Source organism: Chrysochloris asiatica, unplaced genomic scaffold (assembly GCF_000296735.1).
Source record: "Chrysochloris asiatica unplaced genomic scaffold, ChrAsi1.0 scaffold00097, whole genome shotgun sequence".
Classification (NCBI taxonomy): domain Eukaryota; kingdom Metazoa; phylum Chordata; class Mammalia; order Afrosoricida; family Chrysochloridae; genus Chrysochloris; species Chrysochloris asiatica.
This window is the reverse complement of record NW_006408615.1, coordinates 10,316,037-10,339,453: the sequence shown is the minus strand read 5'-3', so window position 1 is coordinate 10,339,453 and position 23,417 is coordinate 10,316,037. Positions and strand designations below refer to the sequence as shown.

The 23,417-nt window shown below is 48.1% G+C and overlaps 1 protein-coding gene across 1 annotated transcript in view; it reads left to right on the top strand.

Moving 5' to 3' along the window:
* The window catches only part of SREBF2 (sterol regulatory element binding transcription factor 2), a 65,943-nt gene that overhangs the window by 33,778 nt on the left and 8,748 nt on the right, over positions 1–23,417 (top strand). The window contains exons 2-11 of the mRNA XM_006866863.1: positions 2,138–2,533; positions 3,421–3,602; positions 7,458–7,604; positions 9,301–9,522; positions 10,571–10,685; positions 10,838–11,019; positions 12,746–12,938; positions 13,503–13,684; positions 16,725–17,001; positions 18,558–18,727. Of these exons, the coding sequence (XP_006866925.1) occupies positions 2,138–2,533; positions 3,421–3,602; positions 7,458–7,604; positions 9,301–9,522; positions 10,571–10,685; positions 10,838–11,019; positions 12,746–12,938; positions 13,503–13,684; positions 16,725–17,001; positions 18,558–18,727 (2,066 nt within the window). The remainder of the gene's footprint in view (positions 1–2,137; positions 2,534–3,420; positions 3,603–7,457; positions 7,605–9,300; positions 9,523–10,570; positions 10,686–10,837; positions 11,020–12,745; positions 12,939–13,502; positions 13,685–16,724; positions 17,002–18,557; positions 18,728–23,417) is intronic.

Sequence of the window (23,417 nt, the reverse complement as noted above, 5' to 3'; positions counted from 1 at the left end):
CTCTAGTCCTCTGTGGCTATGTCACTGACTCTGGGCCCAAGAGTCTCCAGGTCTTGCCACACTGCTGGCCAACCAGTTGACCATTGCTTTTGTGTTGTTGTTGTTAAGTGCCTTCAAGTCAATTCCGACCCATAATGACCCTGTATAGAGTTTTCAAGGAGTGGCTGGTAAGCTTGAACTGCCTATCTTGCTGTTCAGACGACTTTGCAGTCCAGCATATTAACCCACAGTGCCACACCAAGACTCCTGTATATGTCCTTAATTATATTGAGGAATTTCCTTTCTATTCCTGTTTTGCTGAGAATTTTTATTAGCAAAGGGTGTTGAATATTATCAAATAACTTTTTCTGCATCAATTGATATGATCGTGTAGTTTTAAACTATGTTGATTCTTCTAGTCTTAGAACATCCTTGCATCTCTGGTATGACTCCCTCTTGGTCACGATGTGTTTTTTTTTTGTTTGTTTGTTTGTTTTTGCTATGGTGTTGTATTCTATTGGCTAGATTTTGCTGAGGATTTTTTGTATCCCTATTCATGAGGGATGCTGGTCCATAATTTCCTTTTGTAATGGTGTCTTTGCCTGGCTCTGGTAGCAAGGTTATGCTTGTTTCATGGGGTGAATTTGTGTTAGTTTAGGTAGGTCACATGTTTCTAGAAATTTGTCTGTTTCTAGTAGGTTTTGAAATTTGTTGGAATACAATTCTTTGTAGTACTCTGTTGTCATGTTTTTATTTCAGTTGGTTCTGTTGTAATTCTGAAATAAACTCTAGATGACCTCCCAACACACACATACACACACAGTATTGGAGACTTGGGAGGGACTGACTTATTGTTAGACATTTGGGGTGATAATGGAACTGGCGTTCTTGTCTCCTTTTTGAGGGGGTTTGGTGTTAAGTACTGTGGAGTTGATTCTCAATCATAGGGACACCCTGTATAGGGTTTTCTAGGAGCAGCTGGTGGGTTTGAACTACCAACCTTGCGGTTCACAGTCCAGTGCTGGTCCTATAGCGTCACACCAGGAGGAGTACAGACTGAGCCTCCTGTGGCCTTGAAGTTTGGAGGGGAGAGTGTCACAGTCCAGGAACGGCCCTCATTTCTTGGGAGGAGTGTGTTGGAGAGAAAAGGGGAGGAGCATGAGCAGGTTGAGAGTTGTAAACCTAAAAACGCCTAGGACAAAGTGGAGACCACGGACTCCTCATGGGGACCAGCCTCTAGCTAGCAAGAGGACGGCATCATTAGAGATGAGCTGTTGTTAGTGGTGCGTTTGCTTGAGTTTTGGTGACCCACTGGGAGGATAGGCTCTTGCAGACTTTGACCCCACGAGTTCAGGATATTCAGAGCCTGATCTAAACATGGGGTCTCCAGGTAGTCACATTCGTTGGCCCCAAAGGCTTCTTGCCCAGAGGGAAAGGGCACAAACTGAGGAGCAGGCCATCCGGGCATGGAGCCCGGGGCAGACAGGCTGGTTGCCCTGTCCTGCCCTTCTGCCCAAGTAGCGTAGTCCAGAAGAAGCTGGAAGCAGAAAGCTGGCTCTGATCCGGACCTTGGCCAAGTTTCATTTCCCGGTACTGAATTTCATATGTCATCTGTCCATCCCTAAAAGTCTATGACTCAAGGACCAGTGACCCCATTACTCCTGAGTGTCCGTGAGGCACCAAGAGTGCTGCGGACTGGACCCATAGGGCTTAATGGCCACTGGTGGTGAGAGATGAAGATTCCTTGGGACTAGGAGAAATGGGGTCTGCCCTGGAAGCAGTGCTGAGATTGTAAGTGGTCTCACAGTCTAAGGCCCTGGGATAGTGATTAGCCATTCTCTACCTCAGTGTTGACAACTGTAAAATCAGGCCAGCAGTACCCTCCATGAAGCCAAAGCTTCCGAGTGCAGGAATAGCACCTGTTACCACTGATAAAACCAGTCAGGAAAGACCAGGAGGGGAAAGAATAATCCACCAGGCTCCTGACTGGGTCCTGGTGAGCCCCACACAGAAGGGAGCTGAGGGTTTCGGACCCAATTCTGGCACAGTCTTAAGAAAGCTGAGGGATTTTCATGCCATGGTTTCTTAGGCAAATCAGAGTTAGTACGTATTTTGGATGACAATAACCCCCCCCCTTCCTTTTTCCATTTGTTCACAGAAATGCTGCAGTTTGTCAGCAATCAGGTGGGAGAGTTTCCGGACTTGTTTTCCGAGCAGCTGTGCAGCTCCTTCCCTGGTGGCGGGGGCACCAATGGCGGAGCCACCGTAGACCCTTCGATGCAGCGCTCATTCAGCCAGGTCCCCTTGCCTTCCTTCCCTCCCTCAGCCACCTCCCCCCAGACTCCGGCCCTGCAGGTCAAAGTCCCCCAGACCTCCACGGTCACCCCGCCAAGGGCTGCACCTGTTCTCCAGCCCCGCCCCCAGCCCCAGCCTCCACCTCATGCTCAGCTGCAGCAGCAGACCGTAGTGGTCAGTCCAACGTTCAGCACTGCCCCCCAGACGAGGATCATCCAGCAGCCTCTGATCTACCAGAACGCAGCCACCAGCTTCCAAGGTGACTCCCCAGTCAGATGTGATGGAGCCTGGCAGGGTAGACTGTGAATATCCCTGCCCTGTGTGGGAGTCCCAACTGCATCCCTGGGGGCCTGTCTGGAAGCGTGATGACTAGCAGTGAGAACCGTGCACCAGGAATATCTCACGTTCTGCCTCGCCAAATGCCTTCATGTCTGTTGCGCTTGCCTTGACGGCACTCGGTCAGAGACGTCAACAAGCACAGTAGACCAAGGGCTGTCCTGGGAACTGGAGCATGAGGCTTGAATAAAATTAGGTTTGAAATTTGCCCAGCTTTCTGCTGAGGCAGCAACCCAGACTCAGCACCTCTACATTATGAGCCATCCATTCTGCAGACACTGGAGCTCCCACGCTGGAGACAGGTGTGACCTGGAGTCTGGGTGCTCCCTTCTGGCAGCAGGCCTCTCATGGAGTGAGGGCTGGCTGATGGTGGCTTGTCTGCATGGTGCCTGCCTGAAACTGGAATTGCTCTGAATCTTAGTGTGACAGAGCTATCAGTGGGTTTGTGGGGGTGAGGGGTGAGGCAACCATTCCAGTGTCCACCTCCTCCCCTGAAAGGATGGCACCAGTGGTGCCCGGCTGTGCTGACCTGGAACATCCAAGGCTTCCCTTGCTAGGAGGAGTCATCTGCTGAGTAGCCACACACCACATGCGCACACGCACACACACGAATAATGAGATCATTTGTGCTCGTTCTCTCAGAAGTGAAGGTAGCCTTCTGGGATGTATGTGTTCACTAGACCAGCTTATTAATGGGCATGTGTATCAACTCAGCAGCTGGTGGGGGCTGGGCTCCACCCTCAGCATCTTGCTGTAGTGACAGGGACAGTGTACTCTGAGCTGCGTGACCTTTTCTCCTCTTCTCTCAAGTCCTCCAGCCTCAAGTCCAAAGCCTGGTGACATCTTCCCAGGTGCAGCCGGTCACCATCCAGCAGCAGGTGCAGACAGTCCAGGCCCAGCGGGTGCTGACGCAGACAGCCAATGGCACACTGCAGGCCCTGGCTCCAGCCACAGTGCAGACGGTGGCCGCTCCCCAGGTGCAACAGGTCCCGGTAGGTGTTTGGTGGGGATTCATACGGGTGCTGGTGGGGCCTTTGGACGGGTCCCTGGTTGGAGAGGTGGTCATCTGCAGTGCTGCGTGTACCACACACAATCCGTGAGTGAGTTTGTTAACTGACTTACACATATACCAGGTAAAGATGTTAAAATAAGTGGTGTATTATATGAGGTCACTCATCTGTCAATATCGTGTTGCTGTGATGCTGGAAGCTATGGCACCAGTATGTCAAACAACCATCAGGGTCACCCATGGTGGACAAGTTTACGCAGAACTTCTAGGCTAGGCCAAACTAGGAAGGAGGACCTAGTGACCTGCTTCTGAAAATACTGGCCAGTGAAAACCTCATGAATGGCAGTGAAACATTGCCTTATATAATCTGGAAGATGAGCTGCAACTTTAATGAAGCTTTTAGGAACTTCATTTGCTGATGTTGCAACACTGAAAAATGAGAAGAAACTGCTGCAGACATCCATTGATAATCGTAACGTGGAATGTTCAAAGTATGAAAATTGCAAGTTGTCAAAATGAAATGGAATGCATATAGCTAAATATTCTGGGTATTAATGAGCTGAAATGGACTGGTACTCAACATCTTAAATTGGACAAACATATTTTCTATGCTGGAAATAACAAATCAAAGAGGAGTGGCATCACATTCATTGTCCAAAAGAATATTTCAAGATGATCCTGAAGTGCAACGCGGTCATTGATAAGATAATATCCATACACCTATAAGAAAGACCAGATTATGCAACTATTATTCGAATGTACACGTACAAAAATGGCGTAAGAGTGGCTCCTTGGCTTCACAAGGGGGAAAGAGCATCAAACTCATCAGCCCAAGGCCAATTTCTGTGAAGTGGAGGCCAGACATGGCCTCCACCCTCCAACCCTCTTTATTAATTCTGACACCAATCAGCACTCCCACGGCATTCTGCTTCTCTCCCAGGTCTGATCATTCGTGGCAGTGGCCACACAGAACTCAGACAATCCTCAGGATTATGGGGTTTATCGGGAAGTTAACAGGTTACAATTTAAGATCAGAAATGCTCAGGATACAGATCAGGTCCTGAAATGAATCAAACATGAAATCAAGATGCATTCATTGATAAATACTGGTGATTGGAATGCAAAACAAAGAAAATAGATCTGTAGGTGGAATATGTAGTGTTGGAGATGACATGATAGAATTTACAAGATCAGTGATTTATTCATTGCAAATAGCTTTTTCAACAACATCAATGGTGACTATATAGGAGTCCTGGTGTGGCGCTGTGGGTTAATGTGCCAGACTGCAAAGCCATTTGAGCTGCAAGGTCAGTGGTTCAGGCTCACCAGCTGGTCTTCGGAAACCCTATACAGGGTCGCTATGGGTCAGAACCGACTCGACGGAACCTAACAACAGCATACATGTTTACCTCGTTGGATGGAATACACAGGAATCAAATTAACTACATCTCTGAAAAGAGGTCATGGAGAAGCTTGATATCATCAGTCCGAAAAAGGCCAGGGGCCGACTGTGAAACAGACCAGCAATTGCTCATATACAAGTTGAAGTAAAACCTGAAGAAAATTAAAACAAGTTCATGAGAGCCAAAGGACAACTTTGAGCATGTCCCACCTGAATTTAGAGACCATCTCAAGAATAGATTTGACACATTGAACACTAATGAAGACCTTCTGACTTGTGGGATGACATCAAGGACATTATATATGAAGGAAGCCAAAGATCATGAAAAAGAACAGGAAAGAAGATCGATGTGTGTGTCAGAAGAGCTCCTGAAACTTGCTTTTGAACGTAGAGTAGCTAAAGTGAATGGAAGCCGTGATGACATCAAGCAACTGAACAGAATGAAATCTGTTCCAGAAGACAGGAGTGTAATAGAATAACAAAATGTGCAAAGACCTATAATTAGAAACCCGAAGTGAAGCACCAACTCGACAGCACCTGACATCAACAGTAAGAACTACAGCCCGCTACAGTTGTGGGTAGGTGCCGTCAAGTCAATTCCAGCTCATACACAGAACAAAGCACTTGCCCAGTTGAGCCCATTGGTGCAACTACTGTGTCGTTTCATCTCACTGGGGTCTTCTTTTTTACTGACCCTCTCCTTTACCAAGCTTGATGTCCTTCTCTAGGGACTTGGTCCTTCCTGATAATGTTTCCAAAGCACCTAAGATGGAGTCTCAACATCCTCAATTCTAAGGAGCATTCCGGCTATATTTAAGACCCATTTGTTACTTCTTGTTGTTATGTGCCGTGAAGTCGGTTCCGATTCATAGTGACCCTGTACAGGGTTTCCGAGGCTGTAAATCTTTACAGGAGCAGAAAGCCTCTTCTCCCGCGGAACAGCTGGTAGTTTCAAATTGCTGACCCTGATGTTAACAGCCCGGTTCGTAACCACTATGCTACCAGAGCTCCTATTGGTTACTAGACAAAGTAATTACTCTTTAAAAACAATGCAGACATACCCCTAGGTGTCTCATCTTTGCTTCTTAGCCAGATTCTTGAATTTCCTGAGTATGTCTGTTCAAAATCAGACCTCTTTCCCTCCCCTCCACCTAGCTTATCCCTCTTGGCCTCTGCTTGCTTGGTCAATGAGTCTGCTCTCCATGAAGTTTTTCAGCCTTGAAACCCAGACCTTTCTTCAACTGCACCTTCTTTTGCCCCTCACCCCAGAATACAGGTTGTACAAAGTAGCCAGCTATTGTTTTGATCCTCACTATCATGAAAATTCTCACCATCGATGAGCAAATTATTGAATGGTGCAGAAAGCATCAAAAGAATACGCAGAGTCAAAAGGAATACTCAGAGTCACTGTACCAAAAAGAAATGGTCGATATTCAACCATTTCCAGAGGTAGCATGTGATCAAGAACCAGTGATCCTGAAGGAAGAAGTCCAAGGTGCATTGAAAGTATTGGTGAAGAACAAGGCACCGGGAATTGATGGAACATGAATTAAAATCTTTCAACAAACTGATGTAGCATAGGAGGCACTCACTCATCTATGTCAAGAAATTTGGAAGACAACTACATGGTCAACTGACTGGAAGAGGTCCATATTTGTGCCTATTCCAAAGAGAGGTGACCCAACAGAATGCAGAAGTCATTGGACAATATCTTCAGTATCTCATACAAGTAAAATTTTGCTAAAGATAATCCAGAAATGACTGCAAATGTACATTGACAGATAACTGCCAGAGGTTCAAGCCAGATTCCGAAGAGTACATGGAACGAGGGATATCATTGCTGATGTCAGATGTAGTCTCTAAAGGTGATTACTTGTGCTTTATTGACTATGCAAAGGCTTACGATTATGTGTATCATGACAAGCTATGGACAACATTGAGGAGAATGAGTATTTTGGAACATCTAATTGTCCTCATGAGGAACTTGTACATGGACCAAGAGGCAGTTGTATGAACAGAACAAGGGAACACCAAATGGTTTAAAATTAGGAAAGGCGTGCACTAAGGTAGTATTCTTTCACCACACGTATTCAGTCTGTATGCAGAGTATATAATCCCAGAAGCTGGATCAGATGAAGGAAAACATGGCATCAGGATTGGAAGAAGACTCATTAGCAAACTTTGATATGCAAATATACAACCTTGTTTGCTGAAAGTGAAGAGGACTTGGATACTCGGTGCAAGACCAGGCAGTGTTTCATTCTGTTGTGCTTAGGCATCGCTGTGAGTTGTACCTACTCGATGGCACCTAACAACTATAACAATCATGAAAATGATCTTGTCCTGTATTTTCATCAAACGTCTGTGTAGTAAGAAACAAACGCAGATAGAAAGATAATGTGACCTTCCTTTCTCCTTGTCTTCTTTCCCATCCAGGTCCTGGTGCAGCCTCAGATCATCAAAACAGATTCCCTGGTTTTGACCACCCTGAAAACTGATGGCAGCCCCGTTGTGGCCGCCGTCCAGAACCCAGCCCTCACCGCCCTCACCACCCCCATCCAGACAGCCGCCCTACAAGTACCAGTAAGAGCCGCCTGGCCCCTGCCCTCTTCTCACCCCCTTTCTTAGCAGCGCTAGGCTCCAGGGTGACAATAGTCCCTGCGAGCTGAGGGGGTGTCGGCAGCGCTGAAGACTTCCAGGCACCTTGTACTGTCACCACTCTGCTTGTAACTTACAGCGCGTGTTATCTAGGAATACTAGGGCCACACAAGGGAGTGAGATGGCTCTGTAGGATAAGTACTGGACTGTGAGCCTCAAGGTCACCAGCTGCTCTGTGAGAGAAAGATGAGACTTTCTGCCTCTGCAAAGATTTACAGCCTCCAAAAATCTTTTTTTTTATCCTTTGTAGCCTATAAATTCTAGAGGTACCATGGAGTCGGTTCCAACTCATTGTGACCCTGCACAGGGTTTCCGAAAGCCGTAAATCTTTATGGGAGCAGAAAGCCTCATCTTTCTCCACAGAATAGCTGGTAGTTTCAAACTGCTAACCTTGAGGTTGGCAGCCTGACTCGTAACCACTACCCTACCAGAGCGCCAAAATCTTACACAGGGTCTTCATGAGTCAGAACCAACTCAATGGCACTTCGCAATAACGGGGCCCACACAGGGGGAGGGAAGAATAGCAGAGGGGCCCCAGTTCTTGGGCTGCAGCTCCACCTAGGGCTACCTGCCTCTCAGGTCCTGCTGAGGAAGGTTTGGCATCTGAAGGTCATTGGGGCCACCAGGTATGGAGAGGGGCTCAAGGCAGCATCCCATCTTTCGGATGTGGGCACTTTGCTGCTTTCAGCCGCCTACGGCAAAAGAGTCTGATAGAGGGAAAAATACAAATCCCATTGATGTTGGGTTGATTTTGACTTGCAGCAACCCTACAGACAACAGGAAAAGGAATTTCAAATTTGAAAGCACTGACTTTGTGCATAAAAACCCAAATCTGGATACAACCCAAATGTCCATCAACCAGCAACTAGATAAATAACTTGTGGTGTGTACACACACTGAAGTTATACAAAAAGAGGCAGAGTTCAGCTATAGTAAGACATGAGAGCAGTGTTTACTGCTGTTAACTGGGGAGGGATGTGGTCTCTCTCTCACTCTGGGTGGCTAGACAGGCATAGTATACCTACATAAAAACCCATCAAGCTGGACACTTAGGATACATGTCTTTTTATTGGGTATTTAAAACCAAAAAAAAAGGAGGAAGCAGGGTTGAGGAACAAAGGGATAGACTATGCGCTGGTTCGTTTATTTCATTCAGTTGCTCCAATTGAAAGTGTTCTGCTCTGAGCTTTTTGGTAGCCAAATTGTATAACGAAATGCAGGAAGTTCCTTGTCGCCTTAGAGGGTAAATGTGTCAGATACCTGGAGAAAGTGCACCTATGATGCACTGAGCATGACTTGAGAGGTTGGTTCGCAGTTTGACAGCCAAGCAGAAGTCATAGGGCTTGTTCCTGGCACCCGCCCATCAAAGGTTACGGCGTTGCGATATTAACCCTGTTGTGGTGCAATGAGCAGACAGCAGTTCTGGGAGGGAGCCAGCGGTGTAGGTGCCATGGTGGTTCCTGAGACTCCTTGGACGTGACTAAACTCATCCTGGGAGGGCCTCAGGCTGCGTGAAGCGTTGCCACGTGATGCCACGTGTTCAAGGAAGAGCAGATGTGTGTTGTGAGGTTGCTTGGCTCAGACCGCTGAAGGTAGCATTCTGTCTCATTGCCTGTTCTAGACCCTGGTGGGCAGCAGTGGGACCATTCTGACCACAATGCCTGTGATGATGGGGCAGGAAAAAGTGCCCATTAAGCAAGTACCGGGTGGGATCAAGCAGCTCGAACCCCCCAAAGAAGGAGAAAGACGGACAACACACAACATCATTGAGAAGCGCTATCGCTCCTCCATCAATGACAAAATCATCGAGTTAAAGGACCTAGTCATGGGATCCGATGCTAAGGTAAGTAAGTTCCAAGCAAAATGGTGCCTGACACTCTCTCTGCAACCTGGCTTAGATGTGGGCGGGGCCTAAGAAAGAGGTTGCACAGTCCAGGTCCACGCTAAGGGAATGCAGGGAGTTACAGACAGGCACGTGCTTATTAAAGCGCCTGGATGCTTGTCAAGGTGGTAAGCCATTCCCCAGTGGGAGGCTGGAAAAGACAGTGGGCTACTTGACCTTTGGCTCTGCTCTGCAGTGTTAGAGAGACAGCTGCCACCCTGGGGTCAGGGGCAGGACTGTATATATCTAGAGGTCATCTGATGCCTTCACAGGCTTGTGTCCTTGGAGTTCAGGGGGTGGTGTTTGAGGGGGCTATTGCTACCTTTTTGGGGAGGGAGATGGAAAATGGAGACTTGGTCTTAGACAAATAGCTAAGAAAAAAAGATTTCCTACAATGCATGTTTTTGGTGTTTTAGTGACTGAGTCTCCAGGGAAAGGAGATATTTACCTCTTATCTGTTTAGCTAGGAGATTTTTTTTTTTTTTTTAACCTCTTATCTATTTGCCTTGACCCCCACTTTGAAAAATAATTTTATTCATTGTAGCCTATAAATCCTAAAGGTATTAATACACCATTAAGATAACCACCCAAAGAACGCTCATATGTTTTGTTAGTCATTTGTTTTAAGTTTGTTGCGGAGACAGTACTATCATAAGAATTTGGAAAGATAGCTCATGTTTGTAAGGGGGCTTCAAAAAGATCATGGAAAGTTGGAATTAGAAGGCGTGGAATTTTTCTGCAAACTTTCTGAAGCCGCCTCACATTTATTTGTCGTCACTGCGCCAGGCTCAGCGTGAAGTTCATTCTGTGGATGATCTCAGCCTTCATTGCATGCCTGTGGTTCACGTACTGAGAATGGGGGGTAGGTGAGGGTCAGAGATGGCAAGGAACGTGTCTCACTCCTGAGCAGGTCGGCAGCCCCAAGCTCCCCCCATCAGTGGGCTCTGTGCTCTGCGGTTGTTCCACGCACACTGACTTCCCTGTGGTCTTCACCTGTCCCCCTTCCCAGATGCACAAGTCTGGCGTTCTGAGGAAAGCCATCGATTACATCAAATACTTGCAGCAGGTCAATCATAAACTGCGCCAGGAGAACATGGTGCTGAAGCTGGCAAATCAGAAAGCCAGTGAGTGAGCCCATCGGCTAGGTGGGAAACCCATGCTGGGCCCTGGAAGGGGGAAGCGGGAATGGAGGCCATGCATCCCTGATCCAAACCAGCCCTGGCCCGGGTGAGGCTTTGTGAAGTCAGACTGTTTACCAGAGGGTGTTTCTTTACAGAGCTCCTGAAGGGTATCGACCTAGGCAGCCTGGTGGACAATGACGTGGACCTGAAGATGGATGACTTTAACCAGAATGTCCTTCTGATGTCACCCCCAGCCTCAGAGTCAGGGTCCCAAGCGGGCTTCTCCCCTTACTCCATCGACTCAGAGCCAGGAAGTCCTCTGCTGGATGATGCAAAGGTCTGAACTTTTTGACATTTCCTGGCCCCTGGCATCTCTCCATTTCCCCTAAGAAATCAGGCCACAGACCAGGGCGGGGCCGTGGGCTCAGAGGAGTCAGGCTCTGTGAAATTACCCAGCTCCAGGCAAGTGAAGAAGGAGAACCGAGCTCCTGTGGGGAAAGCAAGCTTTAACTAGTTCTCGCTGAAAAGGCCCATCAGAGAGAAATAAGAGCCAGATCCAAAACAGGACCCTCACAGCTGCTGTGGGCTCTGGGAATTGCCTCTAATGGGCCTGGCAGCCACTTTGTGAGGTCAGTCGCTTGGTTGGTTGAGGACGAGGCTGCTGTTTTGGGTCCTCTTTCTGGAAATGATTGCATTTTGCAGTCTTACAGATAGCATTCAAGCCAAGTGTCTTTTAGAGTCACTGAAAGCTGCTGGCAATTTGGTTTAATGGAGTTAGTTAAGAGAGCCTTAAAGCCTAATGATGTTCTTGAGAACCTGTGGAGACCACTGTGTTCCATACTGTACTTTGACATTAGTGATGGCTGACTCCTTTAATCAAACAGTTTATTGTAGACATGGACTTAACTGCACTAAGGAGACTCTGCTTTTGAAATATTTTATAAACGTGGTTCTGTTTGGTAACAACAGGCCATATGACACGTAAGTAGAATTCACTAGGCTTTTGGAGTGCCTGGGTGATGATGCAAATGCTTAAGTGCTTAACAACTGAAAGATCAGCTGTTTAAACCCACTCAGCGGAGCCTCAGAAGGCAGGCCAGGCCACTGCTCCTTTGGAAATCCTGCGGAGCGTGTTCTACTTTGCACACGTGGAGGTGCCATGAGTTGGAATTGACTCCACAGCAGCTAACAAGAAGTGGGTCATCAAAAGAACTTTCCCACCGTCTTTAAACACTGGAAAAAGAGGGTCGCAGTAGACCCCACTCCATCCATCGTCCTTCCCTCCTTGTGGGATCCAGGACCCCAGGGTAGGGGAAGAATAGGGTCTCTGCCTTCAGTTCTTCCTCCCTAAAATGAGGGTGGGGAGCTGTTCTGTCTTTAATCAGCTTTATTAAGTCCTGGTGTGGCGCTGTAGGATTAGCACTGTACTGAAAGGTCAGTTTGAACCTACAAGATCGGCGGTTCAAACTCACCAGCCACTCCTTGGAAGCCCTATACAGGGTCATTTTGAGTCAGAACCAGTTCAAAGGCTCTTAACAACAACAATTCATATGCAATTAAACAGACCTATGTGATGAACCTTGACAAATATAAAACCCCTGTAACCTAGCACTGTAATCAGAAGGTGAAACCTTGTCATCAATGCAGAAAGCTCCTTTGTCCATTTTTGTGGGGGGGCGGGGTCACAGACCCATGCGCCCGTCTCTGCCATGCCTTCCTTCAGCCCCTGCCCACTGACAGGCTTTGCATCGATTGAATTACATCTGCTGCTTCTTTGTAGAAGCAAGCTCAGACAGCATGTTCTCCTTTGTGAGGGAGCTCTGTGTGACAATGAGCTCTCATGGGCCCCTCCCCTCTTAAGAACACCTGTCAGTCCCTTCCTAGTCAGCAGGAGGCCACGTACCCATTGTCCCAGCAGCAGCTTGTGAATCATTGACTCAGTTTCCTCCTGTCTGGTTTCTCTCTTAATGGCCTTTAGTTTTGTCGACTTCTGATGTATGTGAAACTAAAATGACATCAGAGCCCCCACTGTGCTCATCGGGACCTGGTGGTTCTCTTTTCAGGTCAAAGATGAGCCGGACTCGCCGCCTGTGGCCCTGGGCATGGTGGACCGCTCTCGAATTTTCCTGTGCTTCCTCACCTTCCTGTGCCTCTCCTTTAACCCCCTGACGTCCCTGCTGCAGTGGGGAGGGTCCCGGGACTCGGACCCTTACCCACATTCAGGCTCCAGCCGCAGCATACTGTCCTTTGAGTCAGGTGAGGGGAGGGCCCTGGTGGATTGGAGGGTCGGGGGGAGTCACTGTGTATACTATTATGGCTTAACCCCCCAGGTTCCGAGGGCTTTTGTGGTGGTGTCTACCTGTCTGCCCCTGACAGGGACTGAGAGTCACATGTAGGAAGTAAGGCACACCCAAGTTTGGTCAGAAAGAACAAAACAAACCAGGACCCGTCCTTAGGGCGGGGGCAGGGGGACGGGCCTTTTTGAGGAAGGATGTGCTTTTACCTCAGTCCTAATGACCTTTGACCAACAAAAGATTTTTATGGCACTCAGCTCTATAAAGACAAGGCCACGGGGCTCACACATCTGCTGTAAAATTGTCCCCAGTGTGCCTGAAGTGTGGATTGAAGTGCCTTTATTACTCCTATTCCAAGTTCTTGGCCATTTGCTATTAAAGGAAGCCATCAGATGGTCCTGCCCTTTCTTCGCAAAATGAGGCTCTTTGCTGTCACTACTCTGGGGTCAGTCAGCCGTCCCTTCAGTCTCCCCGGGCTCTCCCAGGAAGCCCTTCCTCACGGGCTCAGCAAGGTGCGTCTCTTTAGGTTCTGGGAGCTGGTTTGACTGGATGATGCCAACGCTCCTCTTGTGGCTGGTCAACGGTGTGATCGTCCTGAGCGTCTTCGTGAAGCTTCTGGTGCACGGGGAGCCGGTGATCCGACCACACTCTCGCTCCTCAGTCACCTTCTGGAGACACCGCAAGCAGGCGGACTTGGACCTTGCGAGGGTAAGGTCTGCCATTTCCTTCCCCTTCCTCCCCCAGCCTCAGCCCAGGATCCCAGCTGTGTGTGCAGAGTGTCTGCCTTGCACAGCCCTGAGGTGGGTGCTTGTAGCTAAGGGGAGGAAGAGCACCTATGCGGGAGTAGCTCCAAGAACCTAGATGATTACAGTCTGTGGGTGACAGAAAAAATAAAGGGCCGTAGAGGGCTGGGGCAGAAGAGATGAGTTCTAGTTTAGAGGGCAGGAAGGGCTGCTGCCAGTGAACATAGAAGGACCTTCTGTGAAGAGAGATGAAAATGCAGGGGTATTTGGGAGACTAACAAGTAGACAGGTACTGTGTCAAGACTAGGATGTGTCAGGAGAAATTAAAGTCTGAGGCTGGCAGGCCAGCAGAGAGAGAGCTCTGAGTAGGAACTGATTTGAAGTTTTAGTCCCACTTCTGTGGAGAACCAAAGAAAGTTTTTGAGCAGGTGGATTAGCTAACTGTCAGCCAAGGAGGGTGTATGTGGGAGAATTCTGGGCTAGCTCACAGCATTGAAGGAAGAGTTGACCATTAAGCCTTAAGGCATCTCAGGTGCAGAAAACCATGGGCCTGCCCCCTTCCCCCAAGCTGCACTGTCGAGAGTCTAATTGACCGTTTGGGGCCTGTCAGCCATGACCAGGACGTCACATAGATGTGACGGTTAGAGGCTCTGCCATGAAGCAGGGGTGTTCCCTGAAGGACATCCCCGGATCTATCTCCTAGAGCAGGTCCAGGTCTGTGAACTGGTGGCTGAAGGAGGATGGATGGAAGGGGAAAGACGTGAACTGTGCAGGAGCAGGGTCGGGTCTCTCACAGGGGGCCAGGTGCCAGACGGCAAGGACCTGAGATGACAGGAGAGCTGTGCACCCAAGGAACATTTGAGATGTAAAAAGGAAGAGAATTGATCGTGACATTGATCCAGAGAAGGGCAAACAGCAACATGGCAGGCTCTGTGCAGGCCACGTGCCATGCTGTTCTGGAGAGGCCTGTGTGGAGTGAGGAGCGCCAGGGACACATGTTAATGCTGAGGAGAGGGCCAGGCTGTGGGGCTGAGGAAGTCCCTTCATTTACTGATGGGGCACAACTGAAAGAAAAGCATCTGTAAATATCCAATTATTAAACTGGAACATGGAATGTATGAAGCTAGGAAAATTGGAAATCTGCAGTAATGAAATGGAACACGTAAACATCAATATCTCAGGCATTAGTGAGCTGAAATGGACTGGTATTGGCCATTTGAATCTGACAGTCACATGTTTAACACCACTATTCAAATTTAGCATCAACCACTAAAGCCGCTGATGGTGAAATTGAAGAATACTGGCAGTTAGATTACAAAGGCTGGAAACAAAGAGGAAGAATCAGTAGTTAGAAAATATGGCCTTGGTGATAGAAATGATGCTGGAGATGGCATAGTAGAATTTTGCCTTTTTAAAATAACATAAAGACGACTATACACATGAACCTCACCAGATGGAAAACGCAGAAATCAACTTGACTACATCTGTGGAAAACTCCATATCATCAGCCAAAACAAGGCCAGGTGCAGACTGGAACAGACCATCAATTGCTCATATGCAAATTCAGACTGAAGCTGAAAAAATTAAAACAAGTCCACAGGAGCCAAAGTATGACCATTAATATGTTCCACCTGAAATTAGAGATTATCTGAAGAACAGATTTGATGCATTAGACACTAAAGATCGAAACCAGAAGAGTTGTGTGGTGACATCAAGAACATCATAGAGGAAGAAAGCAAAAGGTTATTGAGAAGACAAGAAAAAAGGAAAAGACCAAAATGAATGTCAAAAGAGTCTCTGAAACTTGCTCTCCAGCATAGAGATGCTACAGCAAACAAAAGAAGTGAGGAGGTACAAGAGCTGAACAGAGAATCTCAAAGGTCGGCTCGAGAAGACAAAGTCAAATATTATAATGAAATCTGAAAAGACCCGGAGTTAGAAAACCAAAAAGGAAGAGCATGCGCAACATTTCTCGAGCTGAGGGAACTGAAGAAAAAATTCAAGCCTCAACTTGAAGGTTTCTATTAACAGCAACAAATGGTCAAAATATTGGATGATGCAGAAAGTGTCAAAAGAAGATGGAAGGAATACACAGAGTCACTGTACCAAAAGGAAATGGTTGATGTTGAACCATTTCAAAAGAACAAACAGATCTGTGTTGGAATAAGTACAGCCAGAGTGTTGCTAGGAAGCCAGGATGGTGACACTTCATCTCTCACACTTCAAACATGTTATAGGAAGGGACCTGTCCCTGGAGAAGGGCATCATGTTTGGTAAAATGGAGGATCGGAGAAAAAGAGGAAGACAAACGAGATGGATGGGCACAGTGGCAGCAGCAGTGGGTTCAGGCATAGCAGCGATTTTGAGGTTGGCCCAGGACTGGCCGTGTTTCATTCTGTTGTGCATAGGGTCACTATGAGTCAGTTGGTACCGACTCGATGGTACCTAACAACAAACCAGTTCCCAGGTGAGGCTGATGCTGCTAGTGTCCAGACACCACAGTTGAGCGCCTGATCATCTAGTTCATCATCAAAATCTGTGTCATCAGCTTATATATAGGCGCTTCTGTGGGAAACTGAATGGTGTCTGCATAAAGCACAGCCCAGCTTAATAAACAGCTTGAGAGGAAATGCATCAGAGTAGTAGGGCTGTCTCTGGGGTACCCTGAAACTATTGCCTTAAGATCATCTTTACACCTTAAACCAGAAATAGCCGTTCAGCTTACGTAGCAAAAAGAAAAACAAATTCTTGTTGGGTAAGCTCTTTTGAGAACTATCTACATGGGACCAAAGTGACAACAGCAACTCAGAAGATTAGATGGGAACCTTAGGGGCAGTGGGTTTAGGCCACCAGGGGGAGGTGAGAATGGTTCCACAACTTGAAGAATGTCATCAGTGTCACTGAAGTGTGCATATGGAAATTGTTGGTATGTGTATATTCTCAACAACAAAATTATTTTTAAAGAACGCAAGGCCATGGCATCACCACCTCTTGCTGGTTTCTAGGGGGATTTTGTAGCTGCTGCCACCAACCTCCAGACCTGCCTGTCGGTGCTGGGCCGAGCCCTGCCCACCTCCCGCCTCGACCTGGCCTGCAGTCTCTCCTGGAATGTGATCCGCTACAGCCTGCAGAAGCTACGCCTGGTGCGTTGGCTGCTCAAGAAGGTCTTCCAGCGCCGGCGGGCCACCCCAGCCACTGCTGCAGGCTGCGAAGATGAAGCCAAGACCAGCGCCCGGGATGCAGCCCTGGCCTACCACACGCTGCATCAGCTGCACATCACAGGTGAGGGAGCCACCACACCTGACGTGCCTCGTACCAGGTGCTCATGGCATCTTACCACCTGGGGGTGGTGTGCCAGTGTTGGGCCCCAGTGGAGCCCTATTGCCCCAGCCGTGGGGTGGCTCGTTACTGAGGTTTATCACTCTGAGGTGCGCCTCTTGCAATATCCCTGCATTTGGGGGCATCCTGTGAACAATGGCATGGCATGGTTTGGTTGGCATGGGCTTTTTCCTTCTTGGTGGTGCTTGAATTGTAGTGACACTTGAAATTGATGACACTGTAGATTCACTGTGATTTATTTTACTCAGTGACGCCCAGTTTAATAGGAAGGCAGCCAGGCAGATAGACTAGTCTATGTGGGGAGAGAGCACTTGTTGTGAAGGTTGCAGGAAAGGCTTTCCGGGGAGGCCAAGTCTCGGCTCTGCATGGAAGGGTGGATAGACTTCAGCAGCTCTGAGGAAGGCCCAATGTCCAAAAGGAGACGCCCTCCCTGGAGTGGCCCTGGGGAGCTCGAATGCTGGGAGCCAGGGCAAAGGGACGGTGGCAGCATCGGGGCCCTGAGCTGTCTGCTTGCCAGGCTAGTAGGAGCCAGTGAAGGGCAGGAGGAAGAGAACCATGTGGCCCTGGTAGGGTACCATTTACCTGAAGACAGATGTTCAGTGCCATCTTTAGATCATCCCTGCTTGCTCCTTCTCTGCCCCTCAGCATACCCTTGGGGGACTGCACAGGAGGCAGCTTCACAGCACACATCCCCTCCACAGTTACTGAGCCAGGCACTGAGCGGGGGACAAAGGTGAACAATAGGGGTTCCCACAGTGTCCTCTGCCCTTAACCCCAGAGGAGACACACATCGACTAACAGGTACTGAGTGAGGTGTGAAAGCAGGGGCGCGGTGCCATGCTGGGAGAGACCAGGAGGCCTGGCTCTACCTATTTGGTCCCCTGGTCACCCCTAAGGCTTCCCCTCCCTATCACAACTGAGGCTACTTCTTGACCTCCCCACCTGTGCAGTGAGGACCAGTCAGAGACAGTGAGAATGCCCGGGGGCAGGCAGACTTGTCCTCCAGGCTGTGACTTTGTTCCCTGACTTCATGGTCACCCAAGTGTGGAAGTAGCTGCTGACCCATGATGTGTCCAGCCCTGTCATTGCTCAGTTGTATGTTATTTCTCCCCTTTAACGGTACATGCTTATATTTTGTGGTGGCTTTGTTGTAGGTTGGTTGATTTGTTTATTTAAGGAATGTAAATTCAAATCAGGGGTTTAATTTCTTGTTACTTCTTGGAGCTCTAGAGGCAGAGGATTATACTAGCAGGACGTGGCCAGGCTGTCGAGCTGTTTGAGAACGTGTTGCAGTGTGGCCCTCGAACTGCGTTTTCTCTTGCCCCCACCCACCCTGCAAGGCGCAAGGAAGATGCAGCTACTAAGCCTTGAGGCTGAACCCCCGACTCAGGGCCCCTGGGTGGTCTTAAGTTCTGGTGCTCCTCTGATGGTGCTAGAAGGTCGGGCACCTTCTGTGTAGGGGATCTGCCAACATCCGTGACTGTTTTCTGACACCTCAGGGAAGCTGCCTGCAGGATCCGCCTGTTCAGACGTGCACATGGCCTTGTGCGCCGTCAACCTGGCCGAGTGTGCTGAGGAGAAAATCCCACCAAGCACACTGGTTGAGATCCATCTGACTGCCGCCATTGGCCTCCAGACCCGCTGTGGAGGCCAGCTGGGCTTCCTGGCCGTGAGTAACCTTCTGTTCTTGTCTACTTACCTCTGCCAAGCACCTTACCCCCAGCTAGATAGATGCTAAGGAGGCAAACTCAGAGGCCCAGGCTGCCCTCAGGGCTTCCCACCTTCTGGGGCAGACATTCTGTCAATCAGCCGTTCCACGACAGTGAACAAGCTCAAGCAAGATGCCGTCCCTCAAGGCCCCTACTAGCCTATTGGACTCGTAAGCAGGGCATTTTGGTGCCCTGAGACGAGAAAGTTGAATCAGTACACAGAGTGACCCATAGCTCAAGGGTTAATACGCAACTCTTCTGCTGGTCAAGGGATCATAAAAATTCTTGGGGTCTTCCAGTTATGCCATTTGGTCCTTTAATTTACACAGAAGGTATTTATTGCCTACCTTGTGTGAGTCTCAGCAGTGTGTGTGTCAAGAAGCTTGGGTCAGACAGGTTGGAAGTGCACTTCTTGGACACTGTGGTGGGCCTGGCTGCTCCCCCTGCCTGCACACACTATGGTGGGCCTAGCTGCTCATTGCCACCTGCACGCCAGGCTGGGGGATCACAGTTGTGGAATCTGTGGTTCTTGTTATCAACTGGTCCCCTCAGGCTCCCATTTCCTCTGGCAGAAGCAGATGGGTTTTACTCCACACCCCACTCTGAGAGGCTGCTGAGTGCATCAGATGTGCTCAGAACAAAACCATGCCAGTGGTCGGTTTGCCCTTCCCGGAATGGTGGTGATGAGCTGGGTTTGAACAAGGACGCAGGCATGTGTCCTGTGGGTGACCCTGGTACATGTTCCTGAAGTGTGGCATGGGTCTTGGGTGACGAAGGCCATGGGAAAGCCCAGCATTCCTGTGCTTATTAACCCTGGATAAAACATCTTTTGATCGGTTCCGTCATTCAGCAAGTACGGCAGAGTGCCTTCTGTGGGTCGGCACTTTCTAGTGGAAATGCAGTGGCCCCTCACCTAATCTTGGAGGAAATCATGGGGGGCTTTCTGGAAAAGGTGAGTCTAGGAACCATTGACCGGGCCCCTACCAGTCTGGGTTGGGTTGCCCTGGCGCTCTGGGACCAGGACCACACTTTTCTATGCCTCCAAAAAAGTGTTTTAAGAAATGTCTGTTGTTGAAATGTAAGGTACGTATGAGTGGCTTCAAAAAGTTCCTGGAAAAACTCTGCTGTCTTCTAATTCCATTTTTCCACAAACTTTTAAAAGCCCCTTCGTACAGAAAGACACACATTTTCGTTTACAGATTGATACATTTTCACCAAGTGAACTCACCCATGGAACAAGCACCCAGATGAAGAAGTTGTCTCAGTTTATCTGGTGCTGCTGTATAGAAATGCCCCGCATCGGTGGCTTCAGCAATCACACTGTGATCCTCTCACAGTTTGCTGTTGTTAGATGCTGTCGAGCTGGTGCCGACTCATAGCAACTGTATGTGCACAACAAACTAAACACTGCCTGCTCCTGGGCCCGCCTCCCCATTGTGGTTACTTTTGAACCCATTGCTCAATCCGTCTCCTTGGGGTCTTCCTCTTTCTCACTGTCCCTCCACTTTACCAAGCATGATGTCCTTCTCCAGGGACTGGTCTCTCCTGAGAGTGTGTCTGAAGTGTGAAAGACTAAGCCTCTCCATCCTGGCTTCTAAGGAGCATTCTGGCTGCACTGCTTCCAAGACAGACGCGTTTGTTTTCTGGCAGTCCGTGGTTCTTTTAATATTCTTCTCGAACTCTGTAACTCAAATGCATTGATTCTTCTGCGAACTTCCTTATTCATTGTCCAACTTTTATTTGTGTATGAGGCATTGAAAATACCATGGCTTGGATCAGATGTACCCTAGTCTTCAAACTGCTATCTTTTGCAGCAGTTTAGGAGCTAGAAGTCAGAGTTCAGGGCACTGGTTCTATGGGAAGTCTTTCTCTCTTTGTGTTTGTCTGGAGAAAGGGCCTGGTCTCTTCTGAGCTGCTTTTTGTGGCCTTCCCCCATCTCTCTGTGTCTCTCTCTCTCTCTCTCTCTCTCTCTCTCTCTCTCTCTCTCTCTCTGTGTGTGTCTCTCTCTATCTCTTGTATAGCTCAAAAGAGATTGATTTAAAATAAGCCCTTTGCTAATCCTGCTCCTTAACATAACAGAGGCAACCCATTCCCAGATGGAATGATAGCCAGGAGTGTAGAGGTTAGGGCTGACAGCATGTATTTTTGAGGGGACACAGTTTAACCCATAGCACCAGCACTCCCAGAAGTCCCTTTAGGGTCCCCCCACCACCATGGTAACCACTATTGTGGATTCTGTCTGCCTCCTATTATTTCTGTAAACTTTTTATTGAAATGTAATGTCCATAAAGAAAAGTCCATAGATCATAAATACCATTAACTCCATGCATGTTCACATGGTAAACACTCCCATACAGCTCACAGTGGATCCAGAGGCAGAGCTGGACCCAGAGCCGGGGAACCTCCCTCTGGTCCCTTCACAGTCAGCCAAGGGTGACCACATGCATGATTCCTGACGTCTCAGATGCTTTGCCACTACTTAAACCTATTTAAACCTTACATGAGGAGAGTCATGGATTCCTGGTGTGGCACTGTAGGATAAGCAGTAGACTGCTTAGCCACAGAGTCTGCGGTTCAAACCCACCAGCCGCTCCTGGGAAACCTAGGAAGATGACCCTTAACATCAACAACAACAACAAGGATCATACAATATGTACTTCAGTGTCAAGCTGCTTTCACTCAGAATTCTGTAAAAGATGTATGTATGTTGTTGCACGTAGTTCTAGACTGATTTTCTCCTTCTTCTGTAGTATTTCATTGAATGACTAGACTATATTGTAGGTGGCCCTTTTATCCGGGTTTTGATTATGTGCATAGATAGTGCTGCCTTCAGCACCCCTCTGTGTCCTTCTGAACAGGAGACTCCACCTTTATTGCATGTGTACCTAGGAATGACTTGGCTGGGGTAGTAGGTCTGCATAGGTTCAGCTGTATCAGATAGTTCCTGACTGGTTACCAAAATGGTTGTACCAACTTCCATGTTGGTGTGTGTCATTGATTTGATTCTGACTCATAGCCACCCAGTGTAGAGTTTCCGAGATGCAGCTGGTGAGTTTGAACAGCCGACCTTGTGATTCAAACCAACTTTGCAGTCCAGTGTGCTAGCGTGCATTGCAACAGCAGCACTCCAGTGTTCATGTTAGCAGAGGTATATAAGAGTTCCTATTGTTCCACAGCCTCATGAACACATAAGCTGTCATTAAGTGCTTTGGTGAGTCAATTTCAGCTCAGGGCTTCCAAGGCTGTAAATCTTTGCTGCAGCAAAAAGCCTCATCTTTCTCCCTCAGAGCAACTGGTGAACTCAAACCACTGGCCTTGTGGTTTGCAGTCCCATGTTAATATAGCACTCATGATGTTGTTGTTATTATGTGGAGTTGGTTCCGGCTCATAGCGGCCCAGTATAGGGTTTTCAAGGAGCAGCTGGGGCGTTGGAAGCGCCATCCTTTCCTTGTGGTTACCAGTCTAGTGCTTATCCTATGGTGCCTCACCAAGACTCTATCAAAACATGATAGTGTCAGATTTTTATAATTCTTTAAAATGTGCTCATAACAAAAGAAAAGAGGGAGAAGACACAAATAACATGCATTAGAAATCACATGGGTGATGTCACAATGGAACCAAAGGAAATCAAAAGGATAATAACAGAACACTAAGAAGAGTTGTACTCCAACAAATTTGAAACCTTAGAAGAGATGGATACATTTTTAGATAAAATGTGTTCATGCCATAAGCCCTGTTTTGCCACTTGATTTTTTCAGCGTAATGATTGTCAGCCTTGTTCTACTGAGGTACTTGGTATTCCAGCATCTGTAAACACTACCAGTGGCTGAACTGGGTCTCGGTTGTGGACATGTGGGTTCTTTCCAGCCTTTTCTGTTAACCAACAGTGCTACAGGGGGCGTCCATTGTATGTTGTCTCCACACAAACTCCCAGACGTGGAGAGGCTGGGGCAGAGAGTAGAAATGATTGGAACGTTAATGGTCTTACCAAATTACATTCCCCGGTCAAGTGGGCAAAGGTAGCTGTGGTCTCTGAGAGAGCAGCTGCCTCTGTCATCGTTTGCTGCTTCAGACAGTAAAGAAGAGGAAGCTTAGAATTTGTTGAGCTAATGGAGGGGACTTCAAAAAGTCTTGGGAAAATTTCATTATCTTTTTACTCCATTTTTCCATGAATTTTGGAAGCCTCCTCGTATTTTGGTAGTAAATGAGTCTTCACTGAGGTATCGAGGACAAGTGAAAGGCTGACTTCCAAAACTAGTGCAAACCAGAGGTTCCCCGATTCTTGATTTAGGGTGCAGGGTTTCCGAGGCTGCAAATCTTTATAGGAGCAGAAAGCCTTTCTCCCGCGGAACAGCTGGTAGTTTCGAACTGCCGACCTTGAGGTTAGCAGCCCGATTTGTAACCACTACGCCACTTCAGTCTCAACAGCAGATCCCACTTCACTCCTCTGGGCCTCAGTTGCATAATTTGCATGGTACCCAGCTAGTGGCATTGCGTACTGCTGTGGTGTTTTTGTCGTGAAGTGTCATGGAGTTGGTCCCCACTCATAGCGACCCTGTATAGAATTTCTGAGGCTTTTAAATCTTCGCAGAAGCAGAAAGCTTCATCTTTGTCCCACAGAGTAAGTGGCAGGCTTGAACCGTGGACTTT